This window comes from Osmerus eperlanus, chromosome 9, assembly GCF_963692335.1.
Source record: "Osmerus eperlanus chromosome 9, fOsmEpe2.1, whole genome shotgun sequence".
Classification (NCBI taxonomy): Eukaryota; Metazoa; Chordata; class Actinopteri; order Osmeriformes; family Osmeridae; genus Osmerus; species Osmerus eperlanus.
In genome coordinates this window covers 18,558,674-18,582,531 of record NC_085026.1, presented here as the reverse complement: position 1 = coordinate 18,582,531, position 23,858 = coordinate 18,558,674, and the positions used below count along the sequence as shown (strand labels likewise).

At 51.3% G+C, this 23,858-nt stretch overlaps 1 protein-coding gene across 1 annotated transcript in view; it reads right to left on the bottom strand.

Annotated features, from left to right (window-relative positions):
- The window catches only part of LOC134026995 (ryanodine receptor 3), a 108,550-nt gene that overhangs the window by 4,544 nt on the left and 80,148 nt on the right, over positions 1-23,858 (bottom strand). The window contains 36 exon segments of the mRNA XM_062470094.1: positions 216-372; positions 4,714-4,848; positions 4,960-5,106; positions 5,189-5,249; positions 5,357-5,484; positions 5,573-5,615; positions 6,235-6,365; positions 6,680-6,862; positions 6,946-7,032; positions 7,128-7,305; positions 7,419-7,477; positions 7,678-8,987; positions 9,202-9,283; positions 9,606-9,710; positions 9,833-9,961; positions 10,100-10,188; positions 10,321-10,401; positions 11,373-11,390; positions 13,554-13,627; positions 13,761-13,837; positions 14,314-14,393; positions 14,690-14,789; positions 14,870-14,926; positions 15,009-15,060; positions 15,601-15,704; positions 17,744-17,843; positions 18,786-18,898; positions 19,002-19,136; positions 20,088-20,147; positions 20,319-20,489; positions 22,033-22,125; positions 22,218-22,305; positions 22,420-22,660; positions 22,790-23,104; positions 23,221-23,351; positions 23,538-23,619. Of these exon segments, the coding sequence (XP_062326078.1) occupies positions 216-372; positions 4,714-4,848; positions 4,960-5,106; positions 5,189-5,249; positions 5,357-5,484; positions 5,573-5,615; positions 6,235-6,365; positions 6,680-6,862; positions 6,946-7,032; positions 7,128-7,305; positions 7,419-7,477; positions 7,678-8,987; positions 9,202-9,283; positions 9,606-9,710; positions 9,833-9,961; positions 10,100-10,188; positions 10,321-10,401; positions 11,373-11,390; positions 13,554-13,627; positions 13,761-13,837; positions 14,314-14,393; positions 14,690-14,789; positions 14,870-14,926; positions 15,009-15,060; positions 15,601-15,704; positions 17,744-17,843; positions 18,786-18,898; positions 19,002-19,136; positions 20,088-20,147; positions 20,319-20,489; positions 22,033-22,125; positions 22,218-22,305; positions 22,420-22,660; positions 22,790-23,104; positions 23,221-23,351; positions 23,538-23,619 (5,196 nt within the window).

Sequence of the window (23,858 nt, the reverse complement as noted above, 5' to 3'; positions counted from 1 at the left end):
AGGACAGCCAGGCTTGCTGTGTGAAGCTGACCTTAACGCACACCCTCGTCCTCCTGACTGATCTCTCCACAGGGACGTCCAGCCATTGGAGAGATGGGAGACTTTGACTCCAGAGAAGCCAATGTGACTTTGACACGGCTGGTATCAACCTGACACACACATACAAACAAACACACACGCCCACACAGACAGACACACACACACTCCGGCCTTACCCTGGATGATGGCCAGCAGGATGACGATGACAAAGAAGAAGAAGGTGATGTCGAAGAGGATGCGGTACAGCTCGTACGGGTCGCCCGCCGGGTCCTCGATCTCGTCCCCGATGCCCCCCCCGGCACGCACGCCCACGTACATGTGGAAAAGGTAGCACTGAGAGGGGGGGGGGGGGATGGGGAGAGAGAGAGAGAGAGAGAGAGAGAGAGAGAGAGAGAGAGAGAGAGAGAGAGAGAGAGAGAGAGAGAGAGAGAGAGAGAGAGAGAGAAATGTCATCTGAACTAGGTCAGAGGGAAATATGTAACATTCCCACAAATATGTGTTGAATCAGATGATGTAGGTTGTAAATAGGCAGACTAGATTCAACTCCATTATTTTGTTGCTGCAATAACTTCTCATAGATGACAACACACTCCTGTTTCAACAGAACCCTACATATACATACAGCCATCACTGTCACCATGTCCTCATGTCCACCTCACTGTCACCATGTCCTCATGTCCACCTCACTGTCCTCATGTCCACATCACTGTCATCATGTCCTCCTCACTGTCACCATGTCCTCATGTCCACCTCACTGTCACCATGTCCACCTCACTGTCACCATGTCATCATGTCCACCTCACTGTCACCATGTCCTCATGTCACCTCACTGTCATCATGTCCACCTCACTGTCACCATGTCCTCATGTCCACCTCACTGTCATCATGTCCTCATGTCCACCTCACTGTCACCATGTCCACCTCACTGTCACCATGTCCTCATGTCCACCTCACTGTCATCATGTCCACCTCACTGTCACCATGTCCTCATGTCCACCTCACTGTCACCATGTCCACCTCACTGTCATCATGTCCTCATGTCCACCTCACTGTCACCATGTCCACCTCACTGTCACCATGTCATCATGTCCTCCTCACTGTCACCATGTCCTCATGTCCACCTCACTGTCATCATGTCCTCCTCACTGTCACCATGTCCATCTCACTGTCACCATGTCCTCATGTCCACCTCACTGTCACCATGTCCTCATGTCCTCCTCACTGTCACCATGTCATCATGTCCACCTCACTGTCACCATGTCCTCATGTCCACCTCACTGTCATCATGTCCTCATGTCCTCCTCACTGTCACCATGTCCTCATGTCCTCCTCACTGTCACCATGTCATCATGTCCACCTCACTGTCACCATGTCCTCATGTCCACCTCACTGTCACCATGTCCTCATGTCCTCCTCACTGTCACCATGTCCACCTCACTGTCATCATGTCCTCATGTCCACCTCACTGTCACCATGTCCACATCACTGTCACCATGTCCTCATGTCCACCTCACTGTCACCATGTCCTCATGTCCACCTCACTGTCATCATGTCCACCTCACTGTCACCATGTCCTCATGTCCACCTCACTGTCACCATGTCCTCATGTCCATCTCACTGTCACCATGTCCTCATGTCCACCTCACTGTCACCATGTCCTCATGTCCACCTCACTGTCACCATGTCCTCATGTCCTCCTCACTGTCACCATGTCATCATGTCCACCTCACTGTCATCATGTCATCATGTCCTCCTCACTGTCACCATGTCATCATGTCCACCTCACTGTCACCATGTCCTCATGTCCACCTCACTGTCATCATGTCCTCATGTCCTCCTCACTGTCACCATGTCCTCATGTCCACCTCACTGTCATCATGTCATCATGTCCTCCTCACTGTCACCATGTCATCATGTCCACCTCACTGTCACCATGTCCTCATGTCCACCTCACTGTCACCATGTCCTCATGTCCTCCTCACTGTCACCATGTCCACCTCACTGTCATCATGTCCTCATGTCCACCTCACTGTCACCATGTCCACATCACTGTCACCATGTCCTCATGTCCACCTCACTGTCACCATGTCCACCTCACTGTCACCATGTCCTCATGTCCACCTCACTGTCACCATGTCCACATCACTGTCACCATGTCCTCATGTCCACCTCACTGTCACCATGTCCACATCACTGTCACCATGTCCTCATGTCCACCTCACTGTCATCATGTCCTCCTCACTGTCACCATGTCCTCACGTCCACCTCACTGTCACCATGTCATCATGTCCACCTCACTGTCATCATGTCCTCCTCACTGTCACCATGTCCTCACGTCCACCTCACTGTCATCATGTCCTCCTCACTGTCACCATGTCCTCATGTCCACCTCACTGTCATCATGTCCTCCTCACTGTCACCATGTCCTCACGTCCACCTCACTGTCATCATGTCCTCATGTCCACCTCACTGTCATCATGTCCTCATGTCCACCTCACTGTCACCATGTCCTCATGTCCACCTCACTGTCACCATGTCCTCATGTCCTCCTCACTGTCACCATGTCATCATGTCCACCTCACTGTCACCATGTCCTCATGTCCTCCTCACTGTCACCATGTCATCATGTCCACCTCACTGTCACCATGTCCTCATGTCCACCTCACTGTCATCATGTCCTCATGTCCACCTCACTGTCACCATGTCCTCATGTCCTCCTCACTGTCACCATGTCATCATGTCCACCTCACTGTCACCATGTCCTCATGTCCTCCTCACTGTCACCATGTCCACCTCACTGTCATCATGTCCTCATGTCCACCTCACTGTCACCATGTCCACATCACTGTCACCATGTCCTCATGTCCACCTCACTGTCACCATGTCCACATCACTGTCACCATGTCCTCATGTCCACCTCACTGTCATCATGTCCTCCTCACTGTCACCATGTCCTCACGTCCACCTCACTGTCATCATGTCCTCCTCACTGTCATCATGTCATCACGTCCACCTCACTGTCACCATGTCCTCACGTCCACCTCACTGTCATCATGTCCTCCTCACTGTCATCATGTCATCACGTCCACCTCACTGTCACCATGTCATCACGTCCACCTCACTGTCACCATGTCATCACGTCCACCTCACTGTCACCATGTCATCACGTCCACCTCACTGTCATCATGTCCTCATGTCCACCTCACTGTCACCATGTCCTCATGTCCTCCTCACTGTCACCATGTCCTCATGTCCTCCTCACTGTCACCATGTCCTCATGTCCACCTCACTGTCACCATGTCCTCATGTCCTCCTCACTGTCACCATGTCCACCTCACTGTCATCATGTCCTCATGTCCACCTCACTGTCACCATGTCCACATCACTGTCACCATGTCCTCATGTCCACCTCACTGTCATCATGTCCTCCTCACTGTCACCATGTCATCACGTCCACCTCACTGTCACCATGTCATCACGTCCACCTCACTGTCATCATGTCCTCATGTCCACCTCACTGTCATCATGTCATCATGTCCTCCTCACTGTCACCATGTCATCATGTCCACCTCACTGTCATCATGTCCTCATGTCCACCTCACTGTCATCATGTCCTCCTCACTGTCACCATGTCATCACGTCCACCTCACTGTCACCATGTCCTCATGTCCACCTCACTGTCATCATGTCCTCATGTCCACCTCACTGTCATCATGTCCACCTCACTGTCACCATGTCATCATGTCCACCTCACTGTCACCATGTCCTCATGTCCACCTCACTGTCCTCATGTCCACATCACTGTCATCATGTCCACCTCACTGTCACCATGTCCTCATGTCCTCCTCACTGTCACCATGTCATCATGTCCACCTCACTGTCACCATGTCCTCATGTCCACCTCACTGTCATCATGTCCTCCTCACTGTCACCATGTCCTCATGTCCACCTCACTGTCACCATGTCCACCTCACTGTCACCATGTCCTCATGTCCACCTCACTGTCACCATGTCCACATCACTGTCACCATGTCCTCATGTCCACCTCACTGTCACCATGTCCACATCACTGTCACCATGTCCTCATGTCCACCTCACTGTCATCATGTCCTCCTCACTGTCACCATGTCCTCACGTCCACCTCACTGTCATCATGTCCTCCTCACTGTCACCATGTCATCACGTCCACCTCACTGTCACCATGTCCTCACGTCCACCTCACTGTCATCATGTCCTCCTCACTGTCACCATGTCATCACGTCCACCTCACTGTCATCATGTCCACCTCACTGTCATCATGTCCTCATGTCCACCTCACTGTCATCATGTCCACCTCACTGTCATCATGTCCACCTCACTGTCATCATGTCCTCATGTCCACCTCACTGTCATCATGTCCACCTCACTGTCATCATGTCCTCATGTCCACCTCACTGTCATCATGTCCACCTCACTGTCACCATGTCCACATCACTGTCACCATGTCCTCATGTCCACCTCACTGTCCTCATGTCCTCCTCACTGTCATCATGTCCTCATGTCCACCTCACTGTCACCATGTCCACCTCACTGTCACCATGTCCTCATGTCCACCTCACTGTCATCATGTCCTCATGTCCACCTCACTGTCACCATGTCCACCTCACTGTCACCATGTCCTCATGTCCAACTCACTGTCATCATGTCGTCACACTTCATATCTGGCTCAGCCTCGTCTTCACTCTTGTTATAGAACTTGCGGAAGAAGTTGAACGCGACCACAGTGTAGAGGTACACCACCACCGCCAGCAGGCCCACCGTCAAGACCAGCTGTAGGACACACACACACACACAGGTAACACCTCTCCCCTCAGCAACAGAGTTACAGGTTAAAAGTGCCCCCTAGTGGCTGAAGGGGGCAGGGCAGGGTGTGATCCATACCTGTTTGCCGTTGTGCGTCACAGAGGACAGGATGGTGCGCAGGGTCTTGAAGCCCATGGCGATGTCCAGCAGGTGAGCAGCAAAGAAGAAGTTGTTGTAGTGTCCCAGGATGGACATGGTCGTATACCACACCAGGTACAGGAAAGACTGCACCAAAACAACCAATTAGAGCACGCCAATAACACACACAATTGTACGTCGACCAATCACATTATTTTATTGCACTCACATTATCTGTGAACACCACGCCCAGCTTCCAGATATGGTACTTGGTGTCGATAGAGCTGAGCCTGTAGGTAGTGGTTGTAGCAGGTAAAAAATGTATAGTTTTATCACCACGTCTGCTGGTAGTTGTGTGGTTGTGTGTGGTTGTGGCCTGCTTCTCAGGGCATCTCACCAGGATAGCAGTGAAGCCTCCTTCAGCACCGTCTCCTCGGTGGGGTTGAAGTCCAGGGCACTCTTGTCCAATCCCAGCAGCTCTGCGATCCTCTCGGCTCCGTACAGATCTCCGTACTTGTTGATCACCTACACATTCACAGCAGGCAGCCGTGAGCCCAGGCCTAACTGTCTGGCCAAGTTACACGGATCACAGGGATGGGTGAAGGCTACTTACTTTGCGTTTCACAAACTTGTCCCAGTAGTTGTTAGGGAAGGAACTGCGAAGAGGAGGATTGAAAATTAATTGAGGAAACCAACACACCACTGTGATTCACAGGCTGCACAGTTAGAGACCCCTCTCCTACCCTCCTCTTCCCCTCCTACCCTCCTCTTTCCCTCCTACCCTCCTCTTCCCCTCCTCCCCTCCTCTTCCCCTCCTACCCTCCTCCTCCCCTCCTCTTCCCCTCCTACCCTCCTCCTCCCCTCCTCTTTCCCTCCTACCCTCCTCCTCCCCTCCTCTTCCCCTCCTACCCTCCTCCTCCCCTCCTCTTCCCCTCCTACCCTCCTCCACCCCTCCTCTTCCCCTCCTACCCTCCTCCTCCCCTCCTCTTCCCCTCCTACCCTCCTCCTCCCCTCCTCTTCCCCTCCTACCCTCCTCCTCCCCTCCTCTTCCCCTCCTACCCTCCTCCTCCCCTCCTCTTCCCCTCCTACCCTCCTCCTCCCCTCCTCTTTCCCTCCTACCCTCCTCCTCCCCTGCTCTTCCCCTCCTACCCTCCTCTTCCCCTCCCCCAGTCCTTACGGGCTGTTGATGACCAGCAGGGTTAGGGTTAGTCAGGATTAGGGTTAGGGTTAGTCAGGATTAGGGTTAGTTAGGGTGAGTTTGGTGTAAATACTTACGGGGTGTTGATGACCAGTCGGTCCCACTGGCCCTTGATGTCGTCATCTGATGGTTGCTCAGTGATGTAGAGACCGTCAAACTCCAGTTTCCTGGCGATCTCCTTCTCCCGCTTAAACACCACCAGGGGCACCTACCAGACAACACACACTCACTGTGTACGTGTGTGTACGTGGGCACCTACATGCATGTGTGTTTGTATGTGTGTGTGTGCGCGCACAGGTACAATACAGCTCTGGAAACATTTGAGAGACCATAACATTTTTCTTTCATTAAAAAAAAAGTTCATAAGGACAATTTGGAGTGAGGAACAGAAGGGTTTCATTTGCAGTGGCCTATCGTTCTTCACTCAAAATTGTTCTTTTTCAACTTTTTTTATAATTGAATGAAAAAGGTGCTCTAAATTTTGTCCAGAGCTGTATGTACTGTGTGTGTGTGTGTGTGTACCTTCAGGTAATAGTATCCCACCACACACAGGAACGAGATGATGGTGTGCAGGATGGCCAGGAAGCAGAGGGTGGGGGCCATGTAGCCAGTACTCTCCTGGAGGACGAAGTACTCAGATGAGCCTTCCTCCGGCCCCCCATCTCCTCTCCAGGGGTCGTCCTCCTCAGATTCATCCCCTGTCACCTGACCACCACAGGAAACAACACCAGCCAATCAGATTAGAAACAAGAACGAATCACCTGATCCTTGGAGGAAAAGTCACTTACTTTGTAGAACAGCAGAATGAAGTTGATGGCGAAAGCAACAAACAGCGCCAGGAAGCGAAGGTTGTAGAAGTTGCGGGCTAGGTAGTTCTGGAGAGACAACGTATCACTCAGGAACCCGTCTCTTCACACTAAAGTCAAATCACACAGATTCATCCACAGACAGGTTCAGTATCTGGCCTCACCAGCATCTTGGTCTGGTAGATCTCCATCCCAGCGAAGAAGCTGGTCATGAAGGCCTCTGGGCTCCCCTTCTTGTGGCTGGGCCTCTTCTTAGGAGGCTTCCTCTCCTCCTCCACCGGGGGCTCCGCCTGGACGTCCTCCCTGGCCTTGTCCGAGTCCCTCTTCTCTCCGTCCTCTGAGCTGGAGCACACACACACACAGTCTTAGACAGTAGGAAGTGTGTGCGGTCCAGAACAGACTGTACCAGTGGAACCAGAACAGGTGAGACTGTGGGGGACAGAGCAGTAACTCACTCTGCCTTCTCGGGCTCTGCTCTGGGCTCTCCCTCTGGACTCCCACTCCTCGCAGCCTCCTAGAGACAGACAGGTTCACGAGCAGCTCATGTTCACTTCATCATGTCAAGCAAAGCCCATCCACAAGGGAGGTATACTGTTATACCGTTGATATGGAAAAAGTGTATGTGTGTGTCCTGTTTCTGTGTGGGTTCCTGTATGTATATGTGTGTTAGTGCATGTATGTGTGTGTGTGTGTGCGACAAGGACCCACACAGACCTGAGCCTTCTTCTGCCTGACGGCACTAGCTATGGAGGGGGCGTCGACCCCCACCACCTCGGCCACGTCCCCCAGGCCTGGCTCCGCCCCCTGCTTGCCCCCCTCCCTCCGGCCCTGCGTGGCCAGCAGCTCCGCCATCAGCTCCGCCTCCGCACACTCCCCCTGCGCCAGGCCCCTCTGCTCCAGCACCGCCAGCTCACTCGCCTCCAGCTTCTCCGCCTCCAGCACGTCGCCGTGGATACCAAACTGGGTGGGGTCGGGCATGTTTCCGAGGATGTCGGTCACCTTCATGTTCCTGGCGCCCTCCACCAGCCCGCCCCCGAACATGGTGGTCCACAGGATGTGGAAGAACCCCCAGACCAGGCTGTGGAGGAGGTGGAGGAGACCCGTGAGAATCACCCAGAAGAAGGAGAAGAATCCTCGCACCATCTCCCTCAAGCTCATCTTCCTGAAGCGACGGTACTGCCGCCGCATGCTCCTCAGGGTGAGCAGCTGGCGCAGGCTGGACACACTCTTCCTCAGGGAGGCACAGGCCACGGTGAAGGCCGAGGAAGACTCCAGCAGGGCGCTCTCCTCTTCTTCCTCGCCCTCCTCCCCCACACTCTGCCTGTCCTCCTCCTCCTCCTCAGGGCGCTCCGCTGCGTCCGGCTCCGAGATCTGAGAGGCCAGCTGCATCTCGAAGATGGTGTCCTCGCAGAAGTTGACGAATAGCTCCATCTTCTCGCTCTCCCCGCCCTCGTTCACCACGTCGAAGATGAACTGCCTCTTGGACTCCTTCACCTGGGGCTTCTCCCACTGGGTCCGGCTGGACTCGCTGATCTCAAAGTAGACCCTCTCGATGCGCTTGGCCCCACCCATGATCTCGATGCGGCCCAGGTAGGGCTCAAAGTAGCTGAGGACGCTCTCCGCCAGGTCCAAGAAGGTGGCCAGGCGGGGGTCGTGAGGCATGTGCTCCGACAGGTTGGTCAGCAGGACGGCCACGTTAAAGCCGATGTCCTTGGCCGGCTCGTGGAAACGCTCCACAAACTCTGGGTAGTTAAACATGTCATTCTCGTCCGCCTCAGTGCAGGAGAGGAGGAACTCGATCTCTGACTGGGAGTACTGCTTCTGGTTCTCCATGGACTTCTGGAACTCCTTCTTGGAGATGACCCCCTTGCTGTCTGGGTCGTACTCCTTGAAGCTGTCGGAGGTGGTCAGGTCCTTCAGCTTCAGGAACATGTCGAAGAACTTGAGGATCATCTCCACGTTGTTAGAAGATTCCACCAGCGTGTCCACCATCTGCTTGCCGATTGTTCCGTTGACAACGTTTCCTACGCGAGGACACAAGGTGTAAACAGAACACACAACAGCTGAACCTTCTCTCCTCATATTTGCTAACAAAAACCTTTTTGATTGAATTTAATTTCTCTATAATGAAAACTATGCAGAGAGAGATTTGATTAGTCAAAACAGCAATATGTTGGGAGCTTATGCTCTTGGCTCGCTAACGTGGTCTAAACCAATCATGAGGAGGCAGCAGCTGACCTTCCAGCAGCGACAACATCATCACGATCATGTCCTTCTGCAGGTCCAGCAGCTCCTTCAGTAACTCGATCTGGCTGGAGTCCTGTGGGGACAGAGACACACCAGCACCTTTACTGGCAGAACAGAGCAGATGAACTGCAGGAGCGGTGTGTCACACGGCCTTCAGGAGGGTGAACATGTATGAGCAAAGAGAGACCTCTAGTGGCTGCACGCATGTGGTTTGTGAGACAGCATTTACCAAATACTTAATGACCTTTGGTTCCATTACACTCAGTTGGAAAGCTGGGTTAGTAGAGGTGGGAAAGACATGGACAGTAGAGACAGTAGAGGCATTAGAGACAGTAGAGGCCATAGAGGCAGTAGATGCCGTAGAGGCAGTAGAGGTACTGTGATGGTGGTGTTACCTGTGACAGCTTCATCTGCATGTTGGCAAACACGTGCAGGAAACCCACCACTGCGTCCCACAGCCTGCTGTGAGCCAGGCTCTGCTGGTTCCCTATGCATGGACCCTGAGGACACACACACACAGCATCATCCTCACACCAACACACACACATTTCCTCGAAACAAAAACATTCTTGCACACTGTTCCGTGTACGTGGGGTCATAGAGATGTTGACAGGCAGGGTACCTGGATGTACTCGGTGAGGGAGTTGAAGATCTGCTTGGCTACAGCCAAGGCTCTGGAGAGGTTCCTCTGACCAGCTTCATCCATCACATCCTTCCCAGAGTAGTACCAGTAGAAGTCACTGATGGACTCCTGACAGGACGATGGGTAAACAAGCATGTAAACAACTTAGTCACACATATCACCCATGTTCCTCAGAGTGTGAATTATTGTTCATCAGTGTGTGTGTGTATGTGGAACTGTTGCTGTTTAAGTGTGTGTGTGTTGTACCTGCAGTCTGAGAAGGTAGTCCACTGTGCTGATGATAATATTGACAGTGGTGGTGTTCCCTGTCTGAGTCCTCAGGAAGTTTTGAAAGTCTTCAGAAGAATAGCATAATATCAGATAGAACAAATAAAGGGGTAAACATATCCAGGAACTGTTGCATGTGAGGTTATCCTGCTATCTTGTACTGTACATACAGTACGGTAAATAGGATCTTTGTGTCCTACCGTTATTGTGGCCCTCACAGAGCAGCTGCAGGAACCTGAAGAGGTCCTTAGTGAACTCATCGTTCTGCAGGACCTTGGAACCTGCGGACAGGAGATGAGGTTGACGCCTGGCCCCTCAATGGTGAGAAGGTCTCCAACCCTCACCCCTCCTACCTAGGCACCCTAGCCCCTAACCCACCCCATCCCACCCCTCTCCTACCCAGGCACCCTAGCCCCTGACCACCCCCACCCCTCCTACCCAGGCACCCTAGCCCCTGACCAACCCCATCCCACCCCTCCTACCCAGGCACCTTAGCCTCTACCCACCCTTCCCCATCTCACCCCTCCTCTAAGCCACCACATCACCTGACCAGCACTACTGTCTATTACTCCAGCTGCAGGCCTTGCATGGAGAGTGCTGTAGAAGCACACCATCAGCACAATACCACTTTGACTGGATACAGGCTCCATACACGCAATGACTACAGGAATAAAACAATTGGGGCCAGCTTTTTTGTCTTGTACTTAGAACACAAACAAAGCTTTGAGAATTGTATTCGTATTAAGTTTCTACAAAACTGGTAATGGTTAGTATAATCAACATAAAGACACATACAATATCACACATAGACAACAGGCACTAACTTACTTAAGAAGTATAGAGATAAAGACAGAGAGAGACAGAGAGACACAAAAAGAAAGAGACAGAGAGAGACACAGCGAGAGAGAGAGACACAAAGAGAGAGAGAGAGAGACACAGAAAGAGAGATAGAGAGAGAGAAACAGAGAGAGAGAGTGAGTTTGGGGGTTGTTGACTTGATGGGTTCAGTCCAGATGTCATTAAAGAGCATGCAGGTGTTCCTTCCAGACCAGAACAAGAAGACAAGGACAGGGTTAGGGAGTAGGGAGAGGGATGGGGGGTAGAGGAAGACAGGAAGGTGAATGGGGGGAGGAGGATGAGAGTGTGGGGGTAGAGGAGGGAGGGAGGGAGGGAAGGAGGGAGGGTCTGGGCTGAGAGGAGCAATCAGGGTGGCAGCATTGCGAAATGAGTAGAATCTAAACCGTGTATTTACCCCGCTCACTCACGTTGACTGCGACCGATGAGTTATAAAAATGATAAGAGGAAAACAAACAAACAAAAAAAGCAGACATAAGCAAAGGAGAAGACACTGAGATTCAGTAAGAAGTAGGAACAAGAGAGAGAGAGACAGATACTGTAGTTATACGGTCATGACTCTGCTAGGCTCTAGGGGCATCAACATGCTATGTTACAGAGTCTATCCAGGAAGGGTTCTGCAGTTTGGCAGTCTGTGTTGGACTGGGTGGTGAAACAGTACGGGATTAACAGTCACCATCACTTATGCCTGATCGCATGGGGTGAGAATGAGGTGGAGTATGCATGAGAACATATCCATATCTACTGTATGCCCTCTATGAGGTCCAATGGTCCATGGAGAGGCCCCGGTGGGCTGGGAGCTTCGGGTATAAACAGTTCAGGTTTGGTGGGATATAAGCGTCAGCACTCAGACAGCAACATACAGTAGCACAGGACCCCCTCTGGGATGAACACACGTATGACAAGGACACGCGTGACACGTGACATGGAGATGTTCCAGCACAAACAAAAGAGCGTGCATCGCCATGCTAATGCTGCACCATGTGTCTTGGGAGCCAATCACAGGCCTTATTTTCTAACAAGACAGAGGCATGGGCCAATCATTAGCTGATGGGAGGAATAGATGACCATCAACTGTTTTCCTATAGGCTTCTGTTATTGCTAGGCAGGTCCGGTTCTTCTGATGTAAAATAGAAATAGAGCTTCTACCAGAAACATAGATCGAGGGGGTCGGGGTTGGGGAAGGGATCAGGATGCAATCACCAGTCCTTCACATGTGCTCGTTATATCTGACGTTATATCTGACGTTATATCTGACGTTAGAGATCAAGCTCAGAAGCTGAGAACCAGGAAGTTGTGTCTAACTGTGGTGATGCAACATGGTTCAGCATTGGACAACATCACCGAGTGAGCTCATATTTCAATGGTTGGAAGAGATTACAGTGTTTAATGAGTTAATACTAAACAAGTTTCTGTTTCATTGAAGTGTGTTGGGAAAACGTTTCCTCAAGGCCTACATTCTACCTTCTGCTTTCATCAGGTCTACCTCTGCTTCATCAGGTCTACCTCTGCTTTCATCAGGTCTACCTCTGCTTCATCAGGTCTACCTCTGCTTTCATCAGGTCTACCTCTGCTTCATCAGGTCTACCTCTGCTTTCATCAGGTCTACCTCTGCTTCATCAGGTCTACCTCTGCTTCCATCAGGTCTACCTCTGCTTCCATCAGGTCTACCTCTGCTTCCATCAGGTCTACCTCTGCTTCCATCAGGTCTACCTCTGCTTTCATCAGGTCTACCTCTGCTTTCATCAGGTCTACCTCTGCGTTCATCAGGTCTACCTCTGCGTTCATCAGGTCTACCTCTGCGTTCATCAGGTCTACCTCTGCGTTCATCAGGTCTACCTCTGCTTTCATCAGGTCTACCTCTGCTTTCATCAGGTCTACCTCTGCTTCCATCAGGTCTACCTCTGCTTCCATCAGGTCTACCTCTGCTTCATCAGGTCTACCTCTGCTTCATCAGGTCTACCTCTGCTTTCATCAGGTCTACCTCTGCTTTCATCAGGTCTACCTCTGCTTTCATCAGGTCTACCTCTGCTTTCATCAGGTCTACCTCTGCTTTCATCAGGTCTACCTTTGCTTTCATCAGGTCTACCTCTGCGTTCATCAGGTCTACCTCTGCTTTCATCAGGTCTACCTCTGCTTTCATCAGGTCTACCTCTGCTTTCATCAGGTCAGGTCTACCTCTGCTTTCATCAGGTCTACCTCTGCTTTCCTCAGGTCTACCTCTGCTTCATCAGGTCTACCTCTGCTTCCATCAGGTCTACCTCTGCTTCCATCAGGTCTACCTCTGCTTCCAACAGGTCTACCTCTGCTTCCATCAGGTCTACCTCTGCTTTCATCAGGTCTACCTCTGCTTTCATCAGGTCTACCTCTGCTTTCATCAGGTCTACCTCTGCTTCCATCAGGTCTACCTCTGCTTCCATCAGGTCTACCTCTGTTTTCACCAGGTCTACCTCTGCTTCATCAGGTCTACCTCTGCTTTCATCCAGGTCTAGGCAGCACCTTGATAACAGATAACAGTCCTTCTGTGTGAGGAGGTGTGTGGGTCAACGCTGGGACTATGTCCTCCCCTCTCACTTACCTGATCCCTCCTCCGTCACCATTCCCAGACCCTCTGCCTTGTTCTGACGCTCAAAGGCGTTCAGGTCCAGGACACTGGGAGTTTGGACAGAAACACAGCAGGCGGGGATTTATCTCATACTCTCAGGTACAGGAAATGTTACGATTCCAGGTACAGTAAAACTAACTCTGCAGTTGAACTAGACAAGCAATGTGTTCTGCGCTTCACCTGCAAGACTGCATCAGTCCTGATAAACTCTTAAAAAACCCAGCATCTCGCTTTTCCTTCAGGTAGTCCAGCATTTTCTGTGAGAGAAGAAAGGGAAGATTATAAGAGAGAACACAGCAGGGCTGCTGAGGGCCTAGGGGGCCTGGGGGGTCTGACAGAGTGGGGGTCTGGGGGATCTGGTCTGCACCAGCATGGTGGAAGGGTTACCCCTGCACCAGCATGGTGGAAGGGTTACCCCTGCACCAGCATGGTGGAAGGGTTACCTAACGCACCAGTATGGTGGAAGGGTTACCTGCTGCACCAGCATGGTGGAAGGGTTACCTGCTGCACCAGCATGGTGGAAGGGTTACCTGCTGCACCAGCATGGTGGAAGGGTTACCTGCTGCACCAGCATGATGGAAGGGTTACCTGCTGCACCAGCATGGTGGAAGGGTTACCTGCTGCACCAGCATGATGGAAGGGTTACCTGCTGCACCAGCATGGTGGAAGGGTTACCTGCTGCACCAGCATGGTGGAAGGGTTACCTGACACACCAGCATGCTGGAAGGTTTACCTGCTGCACCAGTATGTTGCCTCCGTTCAGGATGGAGATGCCCAGCTGGAGGGAGAAGGTCACCATGGGACCAAGTTGACCTGGGAAACAACAAGCAATCACTGCAACTGGACCAATGATGGTGTGGCCTTGTTACCCTCGAGACCAGGATCCCCTGGCTCTTTACTACCCTGGAGCTTGCTTTACTACCCTGGAGCTTGCTTTACTACCCTGGAGCTTGCTTTACTACCCTGGAGCTTGCTTTACTACCCTGGAGCTTGCTTTACTACCCTGGAGCTTGCTTTACTACCCTGGAGCTTGCTTTACTACCCTGGAGACCAGGATCCCCAAAATAATGCTAAACTAATACAAATTATGTGTGAGCGTCATCCTGTACCTTTGCTGGCGCTGATCATTTGCAGCACCATCTGAGCAGCCCCTCTGTCATGGAGTCTGGCCTGCTGGTACAACGTCTTCTGCTTCTCCATCTCCTTCTCCTGCACAACAAACATCACGGTCACGCCTGTCAGTACCTGCTCATCCAGCCAGGATACAGATCAGGAAAATGTTTCTGAACCTCAAAGGTTTTCTCTTTCCCCTCCTCCTCTTCCTCCTCCTCGTCTTCAGCACAGCTCTGGGGGAGAAGAGCAGAGAGGAGTCAGCTGGTGAGAGGGCTGAGCACCAACGCAGGCGACATCTGTAAAACAACTGTGTACCTTGGCCATCATGTCTGCGTACGCAATATACAGAGGATCCTCCTCCAACGAGCTGGAAACAGAACACACAGTGGATGAGATCAGAAATGACTCTGAAATGAACATCAGCTGTCTGGTGATGATGTCTGAGGTGCTTCGTCTCAGCTACGTGAGACGTGAAAGTGAGACACTGGCTCCGTTGACAGGGCAGGAACATTCCAGCAGTGATTTAGTTAAGGAGACAGTTTATCTGCTAAGGGACGTTCCTGCAGCATTACACAGCACAGACGGACTGGCAGTGCGAGTGCCAGGTGTGTGTGTGTGAGAGCATGTATGAGTGTGAGTGACTGTGTGTATTAGTACGTGTGCGTGAATGTGTGTGTGTGTATGTGTGAGTAGCCTTGTTTTACAACCCTTAAGGGAACCAAAATCCACACAATGACGATAAACTAAGAAACACTTGACATTGTGGGTACATTTTCCTGGTTCCCCCAACTTCCAAGTGCTAGGGTTTTTTAGGGGGGGTTAGAATTGTAATTATATTAAGGGGTGGGGAGGTTATGGTTAGGGAAAACACAAGGACAGATACAGGAGCCACAAGACGTGTGTTTACCTGCACTCCGTGAGAGCGTTGTGACTGAAATGCAGGATGAGCTGATGAAGAGGGTCTGGCTGTTTGTCTGCCTCTTCCTCCTCCTCTTCCTCAAGCTGTGTCTTCTGTTAGACACACACACACACACATCAGCACACTGCGAGACTAACCCTCACACACATCAGCACACTGCGAGACTAACCCTCACACACATCAGCACACTGCGAGACTAGCCCTCACACACATCAGCACACTGCAAGACTAACCCTCACACACATCAGCACACTGCGAGACTAGCCCTCACACACATCAGCACACCGCGAGACCAGCCCTCACAGCTGCCACCACACCACCCTGAGCAGTGAGCCTTCTAGGTTATATATTACACTCTACACACAAAAGTCACATTGAAAGTAAAAAGTAGTGAAGTAAAAGGCTAGGGGAGAAGCAACATTTGGTGTGTTGCTGTCCGTCGGTCGATATGGACACCACTGTTCTCTCCTTGCCTCTGAGACTACGTGAGAAGAGGCAGAAATACCAAAGATGACATTCCACTGCATCTCACTGAGCCCCAACAGGACATGCTTGCTCTGTGCAGTACATTACTCCATATACACACACATCAGTTTCACATGATCAGGATAGATTAAGGTATGGGATATCTAGCAGAGCATGCGGATACACACTTCACACACACCCACGGGTGAACATACACAAAGCAGCCAGATGAATCAGGGTTCAGGTGCGTGTGACAGGGGCAGGTGTGTGTGACAGGGGCAGGTGTGTGTGTCAGGGGCAGGTGTGTGTGTGTCAGGGTTCAGGTGTGTGTGTCAAGGGCAGGTGATGGCAGCATGCTTGTTAGCCCAGCCTACTCTGTCATGACCTGGTCTGAGCCAGCTACAGTCGACATCAAGCTACATCACTGGGTTGTCTCTGGACAACTATTTCAGCAGTTATGCACAATCTTTGCAAAGTTTCTTAGATTTTTTTTTGGGGGGGGGAGAGAATCTCTCTAACAAAGTTGTGCAAAAAGCAGACCTTTTAAGGCCACCTCAAAAGCTTTCAAAACAACATATTCCCCAAAAGGCATGAAAGCGAGAGCAGAAAAGTCAGAGAAAAGACAGTATGCCTTCCATGACTGTCGTCAGTAAGCTGCAGCATTAGTTCTGGATGCTGCCTCACCTGTGGGGGGGCGTGGCTTCAGGACAACACAAACACACAGCTACAGGCTCTGACATCACGGCTGATGTCATGCACGCCCTCTAGGGGCGGCAGTCTAACACACCGGTAGGGCGACACTGAGCCACAGCAGAACATGACGGCCGGCGCCCAAAGCCCCGCCCAGGCTGCAGGAGCAGGACACTGGAGGTGAGGACAGGAGGGGCTGTCCCCCCACAGAAACACACAGAGCAGTGGGCACCACGTTACTTACTGCCAGGTCCTGAACTAGCTTCTCTTCAAAAGAGTAGGTCTCCGTCTCTATCCATATTCTCTGATAGGCCAGGAGGAAGAGGTTAATAGAACGATGCCTGGGGAGGAGGAGGGACAGGAGCAGGGCAGTGGAGCAGAAGGAGAGAGGAGGAGGAGGAAGGGGAGGGGGAGAAGGAGGAGAGAGGAGGAGGAGGAAGGGGAGGGGGAGAAGGAGGAGAGAGGAGGAGGAGGAAGGGGAGGGGGAGAAGGAGGAGAGAGGAGGAGGAGGAAGGGGAGGGGGAGAAGGAGGAGAGAGGAGGAGGAGGAAGGGGAGGGGGAGAAGGAGGAGAGAGGAGGAAGGGGAGGGGGAGAAGGAGGAGAGAGGAGGAGGGCACACTAGTTAATACTGGTTAGTACAGGACACTGGCAAATCCAACTGGTCACCTTGAGGTGCAGATATATTTAGGTCATATCGGTTATACAGTAAAACAAAGATAAGATCTAACAAATATAGAAGTTCTCTAGTATATGAATGGAGGCTACACACAGTCAATGCTACAAGGGATGTTCAGATTCAGGCAGACCAGTCGAAACGCCACTGAGAACACTGAGTGTGGGAGTTAGCTACGGTCCCAGCACACGGCTAGAGCGGGGTCAGGGTCAGGGCAGGGTCAGGGCAGGGTCAGGCGCAGGGTCAGGGCAGGGTCAGGGCAGGGTCAGCAGGAGAGAACACGTTCTCCAGGCGTCACATTACCGTCAGCATGAAGAGCAGACTGTCACAGTCTGACTTCTCATACATTTTTTCCAGCCATAAACGTTGGTAGGCGATGAGGAAGTAATTATTATTTTTGTGCCTGAGGGGAGGTACAGTGGTTACATTCAGGACAAAACACAGCAGAACAGAGTGTGAGTGTGTGTTTCTATGTGTGTCAGCTATAAGGGTTACAGGAAACACATGAGCTGAAGATAGATCAGGTAGGGAATGAGAAGAGCACAGACCTTTCACAACAAAGATATACAGTTCCAGACATAAATAACAGAATACACAGAACCATCATTTCTGCCTTACTGTCCCGACTCAGTGTAAGCAGTAGCCCTGTGCATAAGACAGCCAATCACTCGCTCAAATGAGTCATCCCATCGCCAGGCGACAGCTGAGCGCACATTAAAGATGGCCACCCCCAGGTTGTACATAATTGTTTTCCCCCTCCCGCCTGTTTTCCCTCCTAGCGCTCTGTAACTGAGTTACAGTGCATCTGGGCATGAAATTGCTACTGTCCTTCTCCTATTCCTCGATAACAGCCCGCAGGCAAGACATTTGTCATACAGAGTGGGGGTGGGAAACTTCACATTAATACAGGGTCAGAGCCCAGGAAAAGCATAAGAGTTGTGATGTGGAGACAACTGGCGTAGCCGAGCTAGCACTGAGAAGAACAGCTACACGCTAAACGCTTATGGCCTCGTCTGCTGGCGTTTCATTAGCGGAGCTCTATTTTGTGAGGAGAGAGTGTGCTAGTGTAACAGCTGTAGTGGCGCAGCCCATCAGTTTAGCTTCCCCCAGATCTTTACCAACACCGGACTTCAAACTCGGGCACTCTGACCTACGAGCGTGACTACAAACAAACTACGCCACAGAAGAGCTAGTTCTTCACTGGCGCGGGTGGACTATTTATACTGAGGAGGAGGGACCTTCCCCATTCCCCTCTGCTACACTAGCTGGGAGTGGAAGGACCTCGTTAGGAAGCACAACGGAGGTGAAGGAGGGGGAGAGACAGAGGAGGTGCAGCTGTGGGTACCTGGGCAGGTTGTAGAGAGGAGCCATGCGGAAGCAGGCCACCACCGCTCGTTTCCTCTGCTTGGACAGCAGCTTCTGCCACACACACTTCTTAGACCTCAACGGCTGCTCCACCTAGCGCCGCCCCGGCACAGCACAGCAAGCACACCGTCACACCCGAGTTATCACTGACAGAGCTTCCAGAAGGTTCCTGAGAGGAGGAGTAAGGAGAGCAGACCTGCTCCAGGTTGAAGACCGCAGCGGAGATGCTCTGGACTCTCTCAACAGTCTTCTCTGGGTCTGGAGGGCCTCCGTTCTTCACCACCACATGGCGGTACAGGTTCAGCTGCCAGCGCACAGCAGGGTCTCCTGACTGGGGAGGGGAGGGGAGGCTGGGCATCGCTCACCACACTGTGTCTACCAGACTGTATCTACCAGACTGTGACTACCAGACTGTGTCTACCAGACTGCAGACTGTGTCTACCAGACTGTGTCTACCAGACTGTGTCTACCAGACTGTGTCTACCAGACTGTGACTACCAGACTGTGACTACCAGACTGTGTCTACCAGACTGTGTCTACCAGACTGTGTCTACCAGACTGTGTTTACCAGACTGTGTCTACCAGACTGTGTCTACCAGACTGTGTTTACCAGACTGTGACTACCAGACTGTGACTACCAGACTGTGACTACCAGACTGTGTCTACCAGACTGTGTCTACCAGACTGTGTCTACCAGACTGTGACTACCAGACTGTGACTACCAGACTGTGACTACCAGACTGTGTCTACCAGACTGTGTTTATCAGACTGTGTCTACCAGACTGTGTCTACCAGACTGTGTTTACCAGACTGTGTCTACCAGACTGTGTCTACCAGACTGTGTCTACCAGACTGTGTCTACCAGACTGTGACTACCAGACTGTGTCTACCAGACTGTGTTTACCAGACTGTGTTTACCAGACTGTGTTTACCAGACTGTGTCTACCACACTGTGTCTACCACACTGTGTCTACCAGACTATGTTTACCAGACTGTTTACCAGACTGTGTTTACAAGACTGTGTTTGGTAGACTGTGTCTACCAGACTGTGTTTACCAGACTGTGTTTACCAGACTGTGTTTACCAGACTGTGTCTACCAGACTGTGTTTACCAGACTGTGTTTACCAGACTGTGTCTACCAGACTGTGTCTACCAGACTGTGTTTACCAGACTGTGTCTACCAGACTGTGTCTACCAGGCTGTGTCTACCAGACTGTGTTTACCAGACTGTGTCTACCAGACTGTGTCTACCAGACTGTAACAGAATACTGGTCCACTGACCTTCACCTGCAGGTGCAGGTTCTGTCGGAGGTGCTCCTTGACCTCCTCGTCTGAGTCTTTCTGTGAAGAGAACACAAACACAGACTTCACTCACCGAACCTCACATGTCAGTTAGGTAAGCTGTGGGACCCTAGACCCCAGAACCAGCCCAGTCTAACCCTAACCCCAGCCCCAGCCCAGACCCAGCCCAGTCCCAGCCCCAGCCCCAGGCCCAGCCCCAGGCATCCTCACCAGGCCGTAGCGGGTCTTGGCCAAAGAGATGAGCTCCTGGTCTCCGGGGGTGCACATGTTGAGGCCGATGGGCAGCATCTTCTTCAGCGCCGCCACGATCAGCGAGGTCTGGACGGAGTAGAACTCCCCTCGGCGCTTCCTGTGTTTCCTCTCCTGGTCCTGCCCCCCTGCCTGCCCCCCTGCCTGCCCCCGACACAAAAAACCTCCCTGAAGCAGACTGGAACTGTCATAGGCTGGACATCAGATAAGGTGCACTTTAACGCTGTGTTCACACCAAACTCAAAGCAAATTATTTGCGCGAATGAAGCAAATTATTTGCGCAAATGAAGCAAATTTTCGTTTCGCATTCTTTTGTGTTTATTCGCGCAAATCACTAGGAGCCAACCGTTTTTTTCCGTTGTCAAGCATGTCCGAAATGACTACTATAAACAAACACGTAGATAAGTAGTGTCGTATAGCAGAGAATGCCCACAGACAGCTACAATATTCTTGCCCTCAGTTTCTTTTAAAACGTCACTGTCATCTCAATATTGATCAACTTTTTCAACACAGCGTCAGTGAAAGACGCGATAGATGCAAATAGCGCAAAGTCGCGTCATTCGCACAAATTGTGTTTTTTTTGTGTTTGCCACTGCTTTGTTTTTGTGAGATAAAAAGAAACAAGCTGTCAAGCAACCAACAGAACCTTCCGAAACCCTGTGTGTGTTTGTGTGCGGTGAGTGTGTGTGTGTGGTGTGTGTGTGTGCTGTGCTAATGGTAGGTGATGGTATCGCAGCTTGTTCTATAAATGTTTGTTTGTTTCTTATGCGACAGGGCAATGAGACAATGTACATTTTTCTCTACCTACTTCTGTAAACAAGAGAGGAGAGGGAGAGGGGAGAGCAGAGAGGGAGAGGAGAGAGGAGCAGAGAGGAGAGGGAGGGAGGTGTCGTGGAAATTTGGAATACAGTTATAATGTGTGTGTTTTATATATGAGGAATGTGTTTTAAGAGAAGTTTAAAGTTGGTTAAGTAAGCTTGATACAGTGAAAGTTGAAACAACTCCATTTGGTAGAGATGCCATTTGCAGTTTATGACACCTGGGGAGGATGAGACAGCTGGTCTGGAGACAATGTGGATTCAATTGTATTGTTATTGTGATCTGAGGGAGCAGTTTAAGATGGATGAACTGATCAAGCTGCTCTGACCCTTCCTGTTACATGGGTGGTGTTAATTAAATACTTGTTTGAAGTTGCCCACACAAAGGACAGTTGACCATTTGACTGATCAACTCCTGTGGTTTTACTATCTACTGGTTTGGGGAGAGATGCCACATCAAAGAACTGTGGGACACTTGGTATGGAGTCAAACTGTCACTGAGCAGTGCTGACCAATCACAGAGTTTGATACATAGATGGATTGACCATCAGAAGAACCATTTGATCTAAAGTTTATATAAGGCAGGGTTTTAGGGTTGTTCTTCATCACTCTGGCGAACGACCTGTGGCTAGCACCTCCTTCGTTATGACTGATCACAAAGTACTTTGTTAATTCTTAATTTGTACAAGCAAAATAAATTTATTGAAACCGCCATCTCTTGACTATTCAAATCTACACAGTGCCACTAGAATTCTGCCATTACAGAGGGAGGGAGGGAGGGAGGGAGGGAGGGAGGGAGGGAGGGAGGGAGGGAGGAGAGGAGAGGAGAGGAGAGGAGAAGAGGTATTCCCCCGTACCTTAGACATTTTGCTCTTGTTGTCCCCAGTCAGGAAGGACAGGTTGTTGATTTCATTCTGAACCACAAAGTTCTGCTCTTCCCTTTTGAAATTCTGAGGAAAGAACAATGACAAATTGCATTGATACTTTTTATTTTGATATCATAAATTAGACAGTGTGTCTAAAGATTAAGAAGCAAACCTACGTGTGATTTGCACCAGAGTATGAAGATCTCTGCCACCATTCTGAAAAGCTCGTTGGAGTCATAATCCGGCTCCTTCAGCCACCGACACCTGCAGGAGGAGAGGTGAGTCCCTTAAACACAGGGCCTGTCAACAGCCTGTCATGTTCCCATCTCCATCCTTCACCACTCAAAAACTCAATTTCCCAGAGTTCCCCAGCCCCACCTGTTGTTGTCCACATATCGGATGAGCATGGGGTAGAAGGCATACAGGTCGCGGCAGAGCACGGCAAACTCATCCAGGATGAGCAGCTCTGCCTCCTGGGTGTCTCCCCTCCCCTCTGCCTTCAGCTGCTCCTCCTCACACACCACCTTCACCGTCTTCTTCCTCAGCTTGTCCAGCGTGGGCAGGAAGTGGCTCTTCAGCAGGTCGGCTCTGGCCTTGCTGATGATTGGCTGCACGTACACTGCACACACAAACATTCAGAGAGTCAAGTTAGGATGCTGAGAGTGACAGACATGGTCTCCTTTAAGGAGGTCACACAGAATAGGTCCCCAAGAGGGCTTTTTGACTCCCGGGCAACCCTCCAGCCCACCTGCGATCCTCTTCATCCAGGAGGCTTCGTCGATGCCCAGGTTGCTGTTGAGGATCTTGAGGATGTTCCCCAGGATTAGGCTGAGATGCTCGGAGGTGACAGTGCTGCACCAGCCCCCAGGGGCCTGGTTCTCGGGGCCCCTCTCCCACCAGTAGGACAGGTAGTTACACAGCATGGGAAGCACCACCTCGATGACATGGGGCATCTCCGTGTAGCGAGCCCCGGACTCGGCCATGTCGTTGATGTCCTTCATCAGCACCTCCAGGCGGGGCATGTCCGGACACATCTCCTCCACAGACTCAGGCATGCCTAGCACTGGACACAGACAGGCTAATGCTCCACACGGCTCACAATGTGTACACACTAAACTACCAAGCAGAAAGAGAATCTGGAGTGTGTTTGTGTTTGTGTGTGAGGGTGGGGTTCCTCACTGGCTCGTTCGCGTGGCGTCTTGGTGCTGAACACGGAGCAGGGGTTGTGTGTGTTGAGCAGGGGCTCCAGGAAGGCTACAGGCATGGCCCCGGCCAGGGTGGCCAGACACTCCCCCAGGGCGGGCAGCTGTCTGCGGGGAGAGAAGCACAGGGGAGGTCTGGGGAGGCTGGCACACCTGCTAATACATCCACTATGGACATTTTATATTTTTCATGCCAAGTCAGGTGCAAATGACTGGGGCATTGTACACACAGCACAGGCAAATAGGCAACCATTTGAAACCTCTGATTCAAACTGACCAGGATTTAAAGAGTACCTCTCAACATAGATGTTCTTTCCAGTCCCGAGAGCATAGAGACTGGTCAGGATACGATAGCAGGACAGCTGCACATCATCCACTGGGAGAAACAGACAGCTGCATTAGCATTTGTTTCTATAGGTACTGTAACAAGAATATATTTAATTCATCCATCCATCCTCCATTCCATCCATCACTCCATACATCCATACACCGTCCATCAATCACTCCATCCATCACCAATCTATCATCCATCCATCATCATCCATCCAATCTATCATCCATCCATCCATCACCCATCTATCATCCATCCATCCATCCCCCATCTATCATCCATCG